The sequence below is a fragment of the Python bivittatus genome, unplaced genomic scaffold (genome assembly GCF_059951505.1).
Source record: "Python bivittatus isolate LINGU-HERP-01145 unplaced genomic scaffold, Pbiv_v1 ctg000200_np1212, whole genome shotgun sequence".
Classification (NCBI taxonomy): Eukaryota; Metazoa; Chordata; class Lepidosauria; order Squamata; family Pythonidae; genus Python; species Python bivittatus.
In genome coordinates this window covers 180,295-195,510 of record NW_028277040.1, presented here as the reverse complement: position 1 = coordinate 195,510, position 15,216 = coordinate 180,295, and the positions used below count along the sequence as shown (strand labels likewise).

The window sequence follows — 15,216 nt, the reverse complement described above, 5'->3', positions numbered from 1 at the left end:
AGAATGTCCCTAATGATTTGAAGAATGTCAGAGATGTCTACATGATCAACGTTTTTTGTAAAATGACAAGAGATTTATTGTACATTTTTTGATTTAGAGAAAACATATGATAAAGTAAATAAGGTTGATTTATGGAATTTGTGCATGAACATGAAACTGAAAATTGATTACTGAATGCAGTAAGAGTGGTAGATGGAAGTAAAACTTCAATGAAAAAAAGTGGAGTGTTTAGCAAATGGTTCAACATCAAGCAGGGATTAAGATGTATGATGTATAATGGGTTGTTTAATAATGTATTTATGGATAAATGTATAGGAATACTTGTGTTGTTGGAAGTCCACTGGTTGGAACTTGAATGTGTATTTTTGTATGTATATTATGCTCAGATGTTGGCTAACAACCTAAATGATTTGCAGTAGATTATATGATGAAGTGAGGATTATGGATCTGAAAATTAATGTATCAAAGATCAAGGTAGTTGTGTCTGACAGAGTGAAACGGAGTAAATATTGCAAGTTATAAATCTAGAGCAGATGGTTTTGTGTGGCTAAATAGAATATTTAGCAAAGTTGGGAAGATACCTGGATGTTTAAATGTGCAAATGCTGGCAGAAAGTAGTACATAGTATGTGGCCTGCTCAGAGAAATGAATGTTTGTCAAGAGAACTGAAAATAGTTGAGCATAAGAGTGTGCTTCTGCCTATTTTGAAATGAGAGGTGACTGAAATGAGAAATGACTATGAGAGGTGACTGTGGAGTCCTTGGGGTTCTCTGAGCTTGGTTCTTTTCTTGCAAACGTTTCATTACCCGGCTAAGTAACATCTTCAGTGCTAGAATGGGATGGGGTTTGCTCTCTGTTTATATACTGCGGTGTGCACTGTTAGTGTTGGTGGGGTGGGGGGTTTGTTTTGTTCCTCTGGTAGTTCCTTGATTAGGGTATTGTTTACTGCTTGATTGTGTGCCTGGTGGTAACCTCTGCTTATCTGGGTGATGATTGCTAATCCTGGAGCTTGCTGGTTCTGTAAATATTAGAGTGGGGTCACTGGCTCCAGCACTGCTGGAGTATTCAGCAACAAGACTGCTGCTACTGGATGTCTCTTGTTCCACTCTTTCACCATCATTCTCATCCAAGAACATGTTCTCCAGCAGATAACAAAAGTTGTCTCCCTACCATGCCCAGGTCTGAATCCTGGCTGACAATAATCCAGATAATCCATTTAATCTAAGACACTCTGTACAGTAGTTTCCTCATCACCATCTCCACAACCTTCACTAAAAAAGGGAGGATGGAGACTGGGCAATGGTTATCCAACACCTCTGAAACCAGGGAGGGCCTCTTAAGGAGGAGGCATACCATAGCTTCTTTAAGGTTGCTTTGAATTCCCTCTCACAAGGAGGCAATGATAATCTCCTGGGTACAAAGAATATTCCCCCTCCAGCCACATGAAAAAGCCATGAGGGCAAGGGTCTAGGCCACAGGTGGAGGACATCCTGGTGAGCACTTCCTCTGTGGTTACAGGCCATAAAGAATTACAGATAACCTGGCAAAATATCCCAGTCACTATTCCAGGCCCTACCCAGACTTGAGCAAATCTGAAAGACTTTATTGGCACAATGCTGTGATAACTGGTCACAGCAGCCAGGGGGAAATTCTTCCTGCTAGAAACCATCTGGATCCAGAAGGTGCCTGGAGTATCTGAATGGATCCAGCCCTGTGGAAGTCATGGGCAGCCATTAATTACAGCTGGACCAGGAAATGATCTGACCATGATGAAGGGGTAACTTTCTATATCCAGATCACTAACTGCTCTGAAATGAAAATGAGGTCTAATAGATGGCCACCTATGTGTGTTGGGCCTTACATCATTTGGGATAAGCCCATGGTGGCCATGAAGACTATGAATTCCCGAACTCTTCCAGCCCCAGCCTTTCACCTAGCCCTATAAGTTAGACCAGACTAAGAAACCAATGCCATATAGATCAGGACAACATTTGTTTGTTTAATTTTATTTTGCTTAGAAAACAAATCAAACTACAGATACGGAGTGAAGGACATATGACTTGGCAATAGATAATAAAATATACAGTAAAAACAATAACAGAGTAAAAGACAGCAGTTAAAATTTTAAAATATCACAACAGAATTAACAAATTTATTAAAAAGTTCTAAGAACAAATCAAGACTCCATCAACAATTCTTGTATATATTAAGGTAAACAAAAAGAATTTGGCATATTATGTTTTGCAAACAGGGTAACTATTTCCCAAATTAATTCAAAGGTAACTTTTCTAGTTTATTCCAACATCTCCCATTTTTATATATCAATTTTTCAGTAACAACAATCTTCTATAATTTTTCATAGATCTAATGATGGAGGCACTGTATTTTTCCAGTATTGTGCTATAGCCAACCTTGCAGCAACCATCATGTATTGAACAGTTATGTTTCAGTTTTATGAGTTATCTCACTAAATAATGACAGTAATCATACCTTGGGGCCATAACTAAATTTTCCGATATCCATGCTGTTAATCTCTCTAATCACTTCTGTCCAGAATCTTTGTACAACCTCACAGGACCACCATACATGCATACAGGTACCTTTTGCTTTACCACATTTCCAACGTTTATTTGGGCCTCTCCCAGCAATTTTAGCAACTTATATGGAGGTATAATACCATATATGTATACCTTTTAAATAGTTTTCTTTGATCTTTGCTGATATAGATCATAATGTGGAGTTTGCAGTCTGCTTTGAAATTTTTGCCTGGGAGAGACCTTGCTGATGCAGTAGAACTACCTTGTGTCTTGTTGCTGTGCTCAGTCTTGCCATGGTGTATGATCTGTGACATGAAACTGTCTTCCACAACCTCACCTTAGTAGCAGAGTTTGGCTGTTCCTCACCCAGTTTTAAGCCTCTTACACAGCTGTTTCTGTTTCAGTTAATGACTGTTTCAACTTACATATGAATTTAATGATCATTAGCACCTGCTTGGTATAATTGGTTAATCATATACCTGACTCTAATCCTACAAGATCCCTGGCTTTGTGCAAGTGTACAAAGTGTGCAAGTGTAAGAATTGATGCTGGTTTGAAGCCAAAGGATAGTCACACCAAATATTGATTTTAGATTTTTCTTCTGTTTGCTCACTTTGCATTTTGCAAATTGATAAACATAAACAATTACAATATATATTTTTGAAAGCATTCTTACTTTACAGCATTTTTTCACACCTGCCTAAAACTTCTGCACAGTACTGTATGTGGCATAGGTTGTGTGTATATGTGTGTGTGTGTGTGTGAGAGAGAGAGAGAGAGAGAGACTCTGCCTAGGAGGTAGGAGGTAGGAGTGGGAGGGAATGGGGCAGAGAGGATAGGCAGTAACATTGAGACTGTGATGGGCAGGGGTAGATATGGTGGGAATCTGAAGGCAGGTTCCACATGAAGACGCCAAGGACACTGCATGAGAATGATCCTGATGTCTGGCCTTCAGCACTCTTCCTCTATACTAAGTAACCGGATCCTCGATGGTCCTGGGCTCTGGGTGATGTTTTTGAATGCCAGATCAGTCTGTAATAAGTCTGCCCTCATCTGTGATCTTATTATGGGGGGTATGTGGGGTGGCTGTTGTCATCCACAAGTCACTGAGGGCTCTTAGAGGCACTACTCCACAGATGTGAGGCCCTAGGGAACAGTTGAAGTTGGGCTCTAGGGAACAGTCGGGCTTGCTGTTGGTGTACTGCCCTCCCTGCTGCCCGACATCATCCCAGCTTGAACTGCTATATTCTGTTGCTGGGCTCGCAATACTAATACACGCATTCTTGCCATGTTACTATGAAATAATTCAGGATCATTTTTGTAGGCCCATAAAGAACTAAAGAATAAGAACTAAACTTCTAATATTGTCAGGTTAAAAATAATAAAATGCCCATAAGTATCAATATATATTTGCACTATTATTCCATTAACTTCTTTCCTAACTAACAACATGACTCCAGCTGCATTAGTGCTATATGCACTATTTGGGGGGGATTTTAGACTGAACCCCAATTTTAAGTTTACCATTTAGTGAAATGATTTAGCAGGCTACACTGTAAACTTTGGAATCCACAGCCATGCTTAAAGTAATAAGACAATAACAAGATAAATGAAAGTGTTAAGCAGAAATACTAAAGGCATTATTACATATTTGCATTTTTTCCACATAATGAAACATGGGAGGATGGTGCTTAGGTTTTCCCAAATAATTCCCCAAATAAAATTGGGAATGAGTTGGGATAAATTATTCCTCTCTCTCCAGACCAACTCAAGATGAATTTTCAAGCCGATGATCTGACTGTGAACCAGGTCGAATTGTTTTTGCATATCCCTCATATATATTATTTTCTATGCATGAATTATATTTGTGCAGGGAATTGTTCAGATGTAAAATGGCATCTCTGTTTACTGAAATAATCTTGTGAGAACTAGAATAATGAAAGGATGTGATTGCAACAGTCACTTCCATAAATGAAGTTTTTAAAAAGAATTGACTTCTTTTTACCAGGCAAAAATGATGCTATGTATATGCACAAAATATTGGGCTTAAGTTTGAGGCTTGGATTTTAAAAAAATAATTTCCATCCTGATTTTCTCTCTCTCTCTCTCTCTCTCTCTCTCTCTCTCTCTGTCTCTCTCTCTCAGGTTATGAATGTAGTATAGAGCATATTTTGGTGGTGTCCAGAGTAGATGTTGTGGAAAAATGGAAGAAAAGGAAAGAAACTAGAGTGAAAATAGCATGACTTCAGGGATAGAAAGTATAAGTATAAAACAATAATGTCACAGAGCACCATAAAAGTGTGTAGAGTAGACAGTGCAGAGCCTATCTTGGATGAATATTTTTCAGCCAGATGTTGCAGTATTAGAGCACCATGATAGCTAGTCCTTTATATTTGCACATTCACAAAACCTGTAATCTTCAGCTTTTCTAGGCCTATGACTCACATTTAAAGCTCTAGTCTAGAGTCCACTTTTAATCCTTTATAACATATGTCCATCTTTTTTGTTTTCTTTCCACAGTGACTAATTGTAAAGGGAAGCAGGAATTCTGTAAAAGAGAGAATACTAACAAATGTATCTTTTCATCCCTACCTGTATGTTATGTTACATTACTGAAAATTCCATCTCCTGCATAACAGTTAAAGGTGCAAAACCACCTATCAATCTTTATTATCTGATCATTCTTGCTGGCTTTTTCATTTACTGTTTAAAAAAATCATAAAATCCTGCACTTCTTCACAGTAGAAGACAAATTAGATATATAGCTGATTTCTTAAGAGTTCCACGAACTATAAGATTCTGAAACATACCTACAACCCCCTTAAATTTATTAATGTAGGCTTTAAATGATTCATTTAAATTATTTTGTTTTCTGCTTCATTTAAAAGATCACCTGAAGATTTGCCCTAAAAACAGGCTCTTTGAAAAATTCAAGAGGTGCTTCACTTTAATCAAGCCACTGACAAAGCACCCCTTTAACGCAGTTTTGCAAAGCACAGTTGTGTCCCCCTTTTAGAAAAGTCAAAACAGCCATTGTGCTGGCCTTTCATGGCATTCTGCATGAGAGCACATTTCCATCAAAATGAGGTGGCCAGGCAGAGCAAAGTGGCTGCCGTTGATACTTTGATTGAAGGCACCAAAGGAGAGCACCTAATTTTTCTGAGTTTTGTTGCCACTTTCCAACAAAAGCAAGGACCCTTTCCTCCTTTTTTTCTTTATAACCTACCTCATTTTGTCTTGACTTTTTTTCTCATTATTGGGATTTTGACTTGTTTTTTTTGCTTAGTCTTGCACTTTTGCAGAAACACTTCTTGCAGCAAAACAGACAACCCTTCACTGAGATGAACAGGAAAAAGAATGCTGCAGCCAGGAGGGAGGCAATGACATCAATGGAATAGTACTGGATCCAGTTGAGGTCATAAGCTGCTGGTCGCAAATGGGGAGCTCCCTTGTGCTTCATGACAAACTCTATCCAATGTACTGCAAGATCAAGAGGTTCAATGGGTCTGTCTAAGTGAAGAGCTGAAAGATGCTGAATGTTCTCTTTATACCTAAATAGTAAGATTTTAATTAAAACCTTCTCCAATAACAAAATAAAATAAAATACAAAAAAAAAAGCATGGTCCTCTTCATATGGGGGGTATGTGTGCATGTATCTGTGCATATATAAAGTCTCCCAGTTCAATTCATGGACACATCAATATGGTTTTCTTGGCAACAATAAGGAAATAGTTTTCCACTACTTCTGGGATGTTTTTTGACTTTCCAGGCTAGGCTAGTCTACAGCCCTGGGATTTCCTAGTAATCTCCTATCCAAGTACTAACCAAGTCTGACTATGTTAGTACCATAGCCCAGACAAGATTAATCAGGTGCTGTTTGTATAGAGGTTTTGTGAATTTTATGGTGCTGTATTATTACTTGTAACCTAACCTTTTAATATGAGAGCCAATTTGGTGTGATGGTTAAGACTAGAAATCAGGAGACTATAAGTTCTAGTCCTGCCTTAGGCACAAAGCCAGCTGGGTGACCTTGAGCCAATCACTCTCTCTCAGCCCTAGGAAGCAGGCAAGAGCAAGCCACTTCCAAAATCTTGCCAAGAAAACTGCAGGAACCAGTCCTGGCAGTCACCAGGTGTCAAAATTGACTCAAAGGCACACATACAACCCTTGATCACTTACATAATAAAGTCAGTAATATGGAGTATCAGCTGGCCACAGTGGTTTGCCAGCAAGCCAGGCATCACTGCAAAATATGATAGCATGGATTGATACTGAGTTCACTATCAAATAAATAACTGTAGCTTTTGATAAAGTACAGCACCACTGAGAAAAGGGCCTTTGGCAAGCTAATTTATTTATCAATGCATTCTTAGGTTTTCCAAAAAAAGGCCCTATAATTCTGGAATTTGAGAGATAGTCTTGATTAACATGGACCACTAGAGTGACTTGTGTTTCTTCATGGATGTACTGGGTAGCTAAGAATGCACTCTAGAACACACATCAAACTTTCCTGCAACTATAACAGGGAAAAATATGCTGGAACAAAGAAAGCTTTGTTTTTTAGGGAATGTTGTCTACCATTATGGATCTTCTCATTGTTGATATTTCAATCAGTCTCTGACTTTACAGACTCATAGAACACAGTTTAATAACTACCACTTTAGAGGATCCAATCCATGTGAATAACTATTGCAATAATTACAGAATAACATAGTGGCCCTTTCAGGATATTCTATTATTTATCTCCTCTAAGTAATCCATATCTGTAAGTAGAAATGACTATGAGAAACCCTACCACCATCCCTTCTACTACTCACCTTTTATCATAAATAACAGTCCTCAGTGCATTAGACAGGTCCTTTGATGTCATTTTAATTGCATCCAGTTTCACTCCTGCTCCTCGAGACTCTATTCGTACTGCATTGTCTGCTTGATCTCCAAAAAGTGGTATTAACACCATTGGCACTCCATGGCAAATCCCCTCATAGATCCCATGGGAGCCCGCATGTGTAATAAAGGCTCTGGTTTTGGGATGAGCTGTTCAAGGAAGATAGGTGGAGAAAGACAAGCATGCTTATTTTTCTGCTAGTTATGAAGCTAGGTAACCATATATGAGGAAATTGCATTGTTATAAATGCAGCCACATAAATCAAAGGGTAATTGTTAAAATGTTAATCTGTGAATAACAACTATTCAAGAATGATGAGGAGAGACTTCTTGCCTTGGCATAATCCTCAACACTGGATGTTGAGGTACAGCCACACACTGCTACTCCATATGTGTGTATAGCTTATGTGTGTATAACTTGTCCTCTGGGACATCTCTGGAGCAGAGTATAAAGGCCCTCTCTCTATCACTATCCCAGCTGCTTGTTTATTTCAGATCTCAGCTCTCCTCAAGTGTAGAAAGCAATCTTTTAATAATGGTCTCAATTTCTTGTATTACAGCACAGAAGGAACAACCTGGGCGTTTTTATGTAATTAAGTTAGGAATAGACATGAACGAACAGAAGGATTTTAACTCTTGGAACTTCTTCAGACAAAATCTAGCATAGCCTATCCAAATCTATGTATTTTTTAATGCGTTTTTAACAAGCGCTGAGCAATAAAAGGAAAAAAAAAAGAATGAAATGCCAAACTAGATAAACTATAGAAGTCACCTACCCACTCACCCATTCTTTTTTCCTGAAAAAGGATTGAGAAGGAATACTAATTATTTTCCCCAGGAACAGGCATTTTTATGCTAGGTGATAGGTGAGCTCCCCAAATTTGTCTGAAGAAAGGAGAAAAATGGGCCATTTGATCAGTTTCAGCTCTGAATATATTTGTACTCTCTTGCAGGAGCAACATGATAAAAAAGCCAGAGCAGGTCTGGTGTTAGAATATTCAAGAATTTCCTTAGCTCTTAAAGGATAATATTGGTACAATGTTCCATGAAGAATGATTTCACTTTCCAAAGAAAGATTTTTTGGAGTGGGAATAGGTCCATCCAAGTTTGCATTACTTTATAGCATTTGGTATTAGCTGATGGTGGGTAATACATATAAAGTTACTTACATATACCTATGTTTAGCACCATAAGGAAATGGAAGCAAAATCAAAAGTTAATTAAAAGCAGAGCCCCTTAATTTTTGACCCAAACTTACCAAGTAGATCATTTTGCGGAAGCCAATTAAACAGCTTTGTATTATTCGCAAGGTTGACTGGAGCTTCACCAGTATATCTCCACAGCACCTTTGTAGAATAGAAAATATAGAAAGTGGATGAAGAAATATATTTATTACTATTTCATATTTGTAGAAATCTGAACTAGTTAATCTATTACATTTTAATCTACAAGAAAGGTGCGCCTGATAAACACCATTTTAACAGATATTGTCAAATATTCACAATGACTTCAGTTGACAAGCATATATTTAGAACTGCAGAACGTATGTAAGCTGAAAGGGGCCTAATCCAGTCTACCCTCTACTCCAGGCCTCCACAACTCATCAAGGGGAATGGGCCACATTAATAAAATAAAAGCCCTCATGGACTGTAAGGAAATACTGGATGTGCCAATCAGCTGTTCCATTGCTAGCAGAGTGGCGGAAGCACTAAAGCCGGTGGTGGCAATGCTCCCTCTAAATTTACTACTTTTTAAAAAAATTTGGGCTGTGACTTCTGGGGAAGAAATGGCAAACTGAAGATAGCTCTGCTAAAACGGAGCCAACGACTGTGGCGGAATGAAGAGCCAGTGAGTAAGTCAGCTCTCTGTAATTCCTCTCTGGACAAGGAGAGGGCTTGAGATCACCCACAATGCTCCAGGCAGTTGCTCCTCACAAGGAGACCACAAGACAGTGGTCTCCAGTGGGTTCAGAGCTCTGGGAAACAAGGGAATAGCCATCTTGCTCAAACTGAGGTTGATGCCTTTGAAAGGACACTAAGTTTGCATACTTCCTTTTCTAATCACTTCAGTAATTGCTTGTTAACTGCTTTTCAGCTATGACGAACCTTTGGATCAACAAGTTTTACAGCACCAGGTGAGTTTCCTTCAATCCTTAGTGAAAGAAATTTTAAATACAAGTTTAAGGACTTTAAAATATATATTTTTTTGGAATAAACAATAAAAGGGTTATTAGAACTTTGATTTTGGAAAGTTACAAATGGACTAAGGATCCAGATGAATTTGAAATATGATTTTGGAATTAATTATAAGAATACTTCCTGTGGGAAAATGCTTTTGTTTTGAATTCTTTAAAAAAAAATGATAAGATGAGACTGAAGCTTGGACACTAGAGATAACTAGAAGGAATTAAAGATTACAATTAAAGGAGAACACTGGATGGAGCAAAATATTTTAACATTGGGCATATTGAAGGATATTTTTTAACAATGGACCCAGAAGTTAATTTTAAGAGTGTCTGCCTCTACAGATAGACTGTGTTTAAAAGATGTTATGGAAGAGGAACACATTTTACTGGACAAGACTGAGACTGATCTGAAAGTGGATTTAAAAATAACAGGCTACAAGAATGATATGGAAAAAGATGCTACACTGGACATACAACAAAAACCAGCTGATGTCTTAATAATTAAAAGTGATATACAAATAATAAACCAAGAGGGCGACCTGGATAATTTTCCTATACTGGATTTACAAAAGAGGTTTGTTAAAGCTTTGAAGAATTTTGTGAGACGGGACAAAGAAAAAATGAAAATAAATCAAGTTCTAGGACATTATTTGAAGGGACTAAAGATCGTTAAAAGGAAGGAATATAAAGTTGATTTATTTGATCAAGGTTAAAATAGATAGGTTGTTATCTCTGATAATCCTTAATGGACTTTTGCTGATCAGGACTGAAATGATGAGGTTTTAAGGGTTTGTTTATAGATAAGAAATGGGATATAGGAAGAAGAGATAATTTGTTGTATTTTAAGAGAAGGTGGTAAGTTACTAAAATTGTTCATACTTGTGATGAAGGGGGAAATCATTTCTTTATAAAATTCTTTTCTTATTATTTTTTCTTTATTTTCTATTTTCTTTTTTTCTGCACCTATTTTTTTTCAGTTTGTAATTTTTTAAAATCATTGTAAGTGTAATTTTTAATAAAATTACTATTTTAAAAAATGTTGGGTTGCACAAGGCTGCTTGATGGGCTGCATGTGGCCCATGGGCCATATGTTGTACAGGCTTGTTCTATTTCATGCAGGAATCACTAAACCATCACAGATGGAGCCATCCATCTCAATTTGAAAATCTCTAGTCAAGGGATAGCCCACTACTGCTCTAGGCAGACTGTTTAATTGCTTAACACTCTTACTATCCTGAAATGCCTTGTAATATTCAGCCTGACTGTCCTTTCTTTTAATTTCATCCCGTAATCCTTGTCTTCCACTTGGTTTAACAGAGGATATATCTTCTCTCTCTTACACATAACAGTTTCTTAGACATCTGGAGACTACTGTCAGAGTTCCTCCTCAGTCTTCTCTTCTGGAAGGTAAACATCCCCAGCTCTTTTTACTGTTTCTCATAGGGCTTGGTTTCCAGTCCCCTTATAATTCAGATAACAGTCCACTGAACCTGCTCCAATTTCTGTATTCCCCTTTTAAAATGTAATGCGCAGAACTGGACATAGCACTCTAACCCATCCTACCCTTAACTGAAAAAAAGAAGAGCACATGAGTACATCTGAAATATATTTATAGAGTGTCAAGTGTACAGCTCAGTAGCTATTTCTGTCTTATTTCAGCTGAAGGTTTTCTTTGAGCTAAACCTCTCCCTCTTTCCAAAGATGTGGCTAACAGCTGAGTTTCTAAATAAGAATTTAAAATAGATCTTAGATTTCCTTTCCTTACTGTCTGTGGTATTGTTCCCAATCCTTCAGCAATTTCCATGGCTTTTTCAATTGGAATTTCAGAAATCATTGAGCCCAAGGAAAACACCACAATTCCATCTTCACCAGATTTATTCAATATGCTTTCAAATTCCTATCAAAATAAAATTTCACAGATAAATTATTTGAAACAGTTTGAACAAAATCTATCATCTTAATAGGTGACAAAAAAGAAAATAACAATTGGTATGCAAATAATTTAGCAAAGAATTAAATACATTAATTCAATTCAATTCTAGGAATTAAAAAAAATTAAAAATACTCATTTGGGACATAAATCACAACACACTAATATGCAAAGCTATAATTCCAGGAACTAAATTATGTTTCAATCCAGTCAATGTCAAGTGTAAACAGTCATCTTTAACTCATTAAAATATATTATTCATTTTCTACAGCAACTACAGAATTTAATATTGTAAAAATCCAATATTTAAAATGCTATGGATTTTAGTAATCCACGTTGCAAGCATCATAGGGCTTAATTATGTGCTATGTATTTCCTGATATAATTTTTGTTTCAACTTCACAATTATTGGAAAGAGCCTTTTTCAGGATTCCTAAGCAGGTAATCATTAGTAATTTAGTCTTTAATTCCCCAAAAAGATAAAAACAAAAAATCCTGACTTCCGCTGTAAAATGAGATCATGATCTTGAGATGAAGGTAGCCTTATCTACCTGTTTTCTGTTCATATATTTATCTTTTTCTGCTTCTGAACAAAGCTGCATAAATTACAAAATATGATTTTTAAAGGTATTTATGACAATAATATTGCCTTTGTTCATAAAACATGCTTAACCAAGCCAGTTTATACAGTTACAGGTAGTCCCCAGTTTAAGAACAAGTTCTGTTCCCAAGGTCTCTCCTTAAGTCGAATTTGAATGTAAGCCAGAACAGTATTATTATATAATACTGTATAAGTAGTATTGTGTAATGAACTTGAACCATTGTGTATTTAACTTGAATCATTGTGTATTTAACTCAAATTTTGCTACAATAGGCTCTGTACTATGGGCTGTCTGTAACCCAGGCATTCTTAACCCAGTGACTACCTGTATCATGCTCTTTAATATTATGGCAAATAATACTTGATAGTTTGGTATTAACTCTCTGAATTTTGTCAAATATCTCAATCCTAACTTGACATTTTGAAAAATATGTATGACTAAAAAAAAGCAAACCTGTGTTAATGGATTCTCCCTTGCACAGTTTATACCCCCAATGAAAACCATATTTGGCATGATAGGCCTTGGATATTCAAACACGAAGTCATAGCGCAGAAGCCAAATTGAGGCTTGACTATAAAGCTCCAGTACTGTCATATCTCGATGCAGAAATTCCTTGATCAAAGTTTCAAATGGTGAGTAAATAAAGTAACACATCATGAACTGAAATGAACCAACTAAAAAATTCTTCACTCGTTGATTAAATGTCATATAATCAGTACTGCCCGTATAGAATTTGGGGATATAAGAATGTGGATTTGGACACTTAGTTGCCTCAAAATCTAAACCACATGGAATTCCACGTAAGTAGAAGAGAGAAGGGATGGATAAATACTCAGCCACAATCTGTCCACATGGAGACACTGGATCCATAAATACAACATTGAATCTGCTTTCTTGAAGGTAAGTAATCAAATCTTTGTTGTATAAAAGCTGTTTGCAGTTATTTAAGTAAAGCATTGTAATATTCCTTATTCTTGCAAATGTCTCAGTAATTCTTGTCAGGAAAGGCTGTTGTACAAAAATCTTATGACCCAATTTCTGAAGTTCTGTTTTCAAGTATTCCGTTGAATAGGGTACAGCAAATGTTTTCACTATGTAATGTTCAGATGGTTTCATCCACAAATTAACATCAGGAACAACAGCTACTACTTGATGTCCTCTGTGTTGAAGGCGTTCCATAACTGGTTGAATACTGAGCCAGTGACTGCCATCCATAGGTATTACCAACACCTTCCCTCCATCCGAAAGTCTCCAGAAAAAAAAAGTAAGTAAAAAACATGCAGCTGGCTGGCAAATATATTGAAACATAGAACTCTTCTTTCGAACTATGTTGCATTTTAATCCAAAGGTAAATGAATGCAAAGAACCCATTGTTCTTTACATGAACATATGAAACAGAACTTGTGAGCCTTCAGCTCTTTCTTTTCTGTAAATATTTAATTTCTTCTGTGCAGTCAAAGTAGTACAATTGAGTTTTAAAACTTGGTCAAAGGTTGATTCAGTAAACAAACCTTAAGAGATTCACAGAATAATTGGCTTGCTGCAAATTCAGCAATGCATTTTGAAATAGAAAAGAGTGTCTTTTGTGATGCAAGGGAAAAAAATAACATTGTAACATTTTCATAATTTTTTACAATTATGAGATAAAATGATTAACTATAAGGTTAAAGTTGGGCCAGAGAGGTTTGATGAATAAATAATTATTTGTCAAAATCCTTGACCAGATCAAGCCACCATATCATTTTATTAAGAATTCATTAAAAAGAGCAGGTGGCAGCTGTGGCCAGAAGGGCCTTTGCACAGATTTATCTTGTGTACCAGCTGTGCCCCTTCCTCAGTCGGAGGCTCTTCAGATCATCACTCATGCTCTGGTTATCTCACAATGGGACTACTGCAATGTGCTTTACATGGGGCTGCCCTTGAAGACCATCCAGAAGCTGCAGCTGGTACAAAATGCAGCAGCATGAGCAATAACGAGCATTTCATGGTATGTTCATGTGTCACTGCAGCTACATGAGCTGCATTGGTTCCCAGTAGGCTTCCAAGTACAATTCAAGGTGCTGATCGTCACCTTTAAGCCCTTCATGGCATAGGGCCTGGTTATCTGAGAGACTGCTTATCTCCAATTGTTTCTGCCCACTCAGTATGTTTGTACAGACTGGATACGCTCTAGGTCCCCTCTGTTGAATATTGTCATCTAGCGGGACCAAAGAAGTGTGCCTTCGGTGTTGCTGCCCCTGGCCCCCAGAGATACAAATGGCACTCCTCTCCTGGGGTTCCAAAAAGCCGTTAAAAGTTAGCTCTGTTCCCAGGCTTGAAGTTAATGGGTTTACTGAGGTATTTGTGCAGCCTCTTTCGTATCTGTATAGTTTATTGTTTTGTTTGTTTTAGTCTGGGCCTGTGAATATGTTTACCATATATACTCACGGATAAGCCCATCTGTGGATAATCTGACCCGCAAATTTTTAACCAAAATACTATGAAAAATGCATCACTCTCAGATAAGCTGACTCTCAAAATGTTCATGTTTTAATTTTCACAATTGGCTTATCTGTGGGTGACAAATTTTTCATGGCATTTTGGTTAAAAATTTGAGGGTCAGCTTATCTGCAGATGGGCTTATCTGTGAATATACACGTACTTTTAAAAAGTATTACTGGTATTTGTGTCTAATCGTTTTTTAAATCTAGATTTAAATCGGTTCTAGATTTTGTAAGCCGCCTCGAGTCTATTAGAGTGGGCAGCTATAACAAATTTAATAAATTAAATTACACTATAGGATATATGTTGATATGCAAAAATATATTTTTGTTTAAGTGTTTAAGACAATTTTGTCAAATTGTTTAAGACAATGCTTCTTGATGCAGAACTATTTTCAAACAAGATGAATCCAGCAAGATCCTTCTTTTGATTTTTTTTATAATCTTAATTTTTTTTAGAAAGTATGAAACAGCCCTGAATGTCAAGACCCCTTATATCAAACACAAAGAAGGGATTGATTCAAACTGAAGTTTAACTTTCTCACAAATGGTTTTCTAAATCAAAACTTCAGTCTAACAAGTAGCAATTAAAATA

General features: G+C 36.9%; 1 protein-coding gene across 1 annotated transcript; it reads right to left on the bottom strand.

The window, feature by feature from the left end:
• Window positions 1-1,990: 1,990 nt before the first annotated feature.
• On the bottom strand, window positions 1,991-13,578 carry LOC103068173 (UDP-glucuronosyltransferase 1A1). The gene is made up of 5 exons (XM_007434912.3): window positions 12,595-13,578; window positions 11,375-11,506; window positions 8,683-8,770; window positions 7,355-7,574; window positions 1,991-6,088 (listed from the first exon to the last, which is right to left on the bottom strand). Exons 1-5 carry the CDS (start codon window positions 13,510-13,512, stop codon window positions 5,791-5,793), a joined length of 1,656 nt encoding a protein of 551 aa, XP_007434974.1. The 5' UTR covers window positions 13,513-13,578; the 3' UTR covers window positions 1,991-5,790.
• Window positions 13,579-15,216: the final 1,638 nt, after the last annotated feature.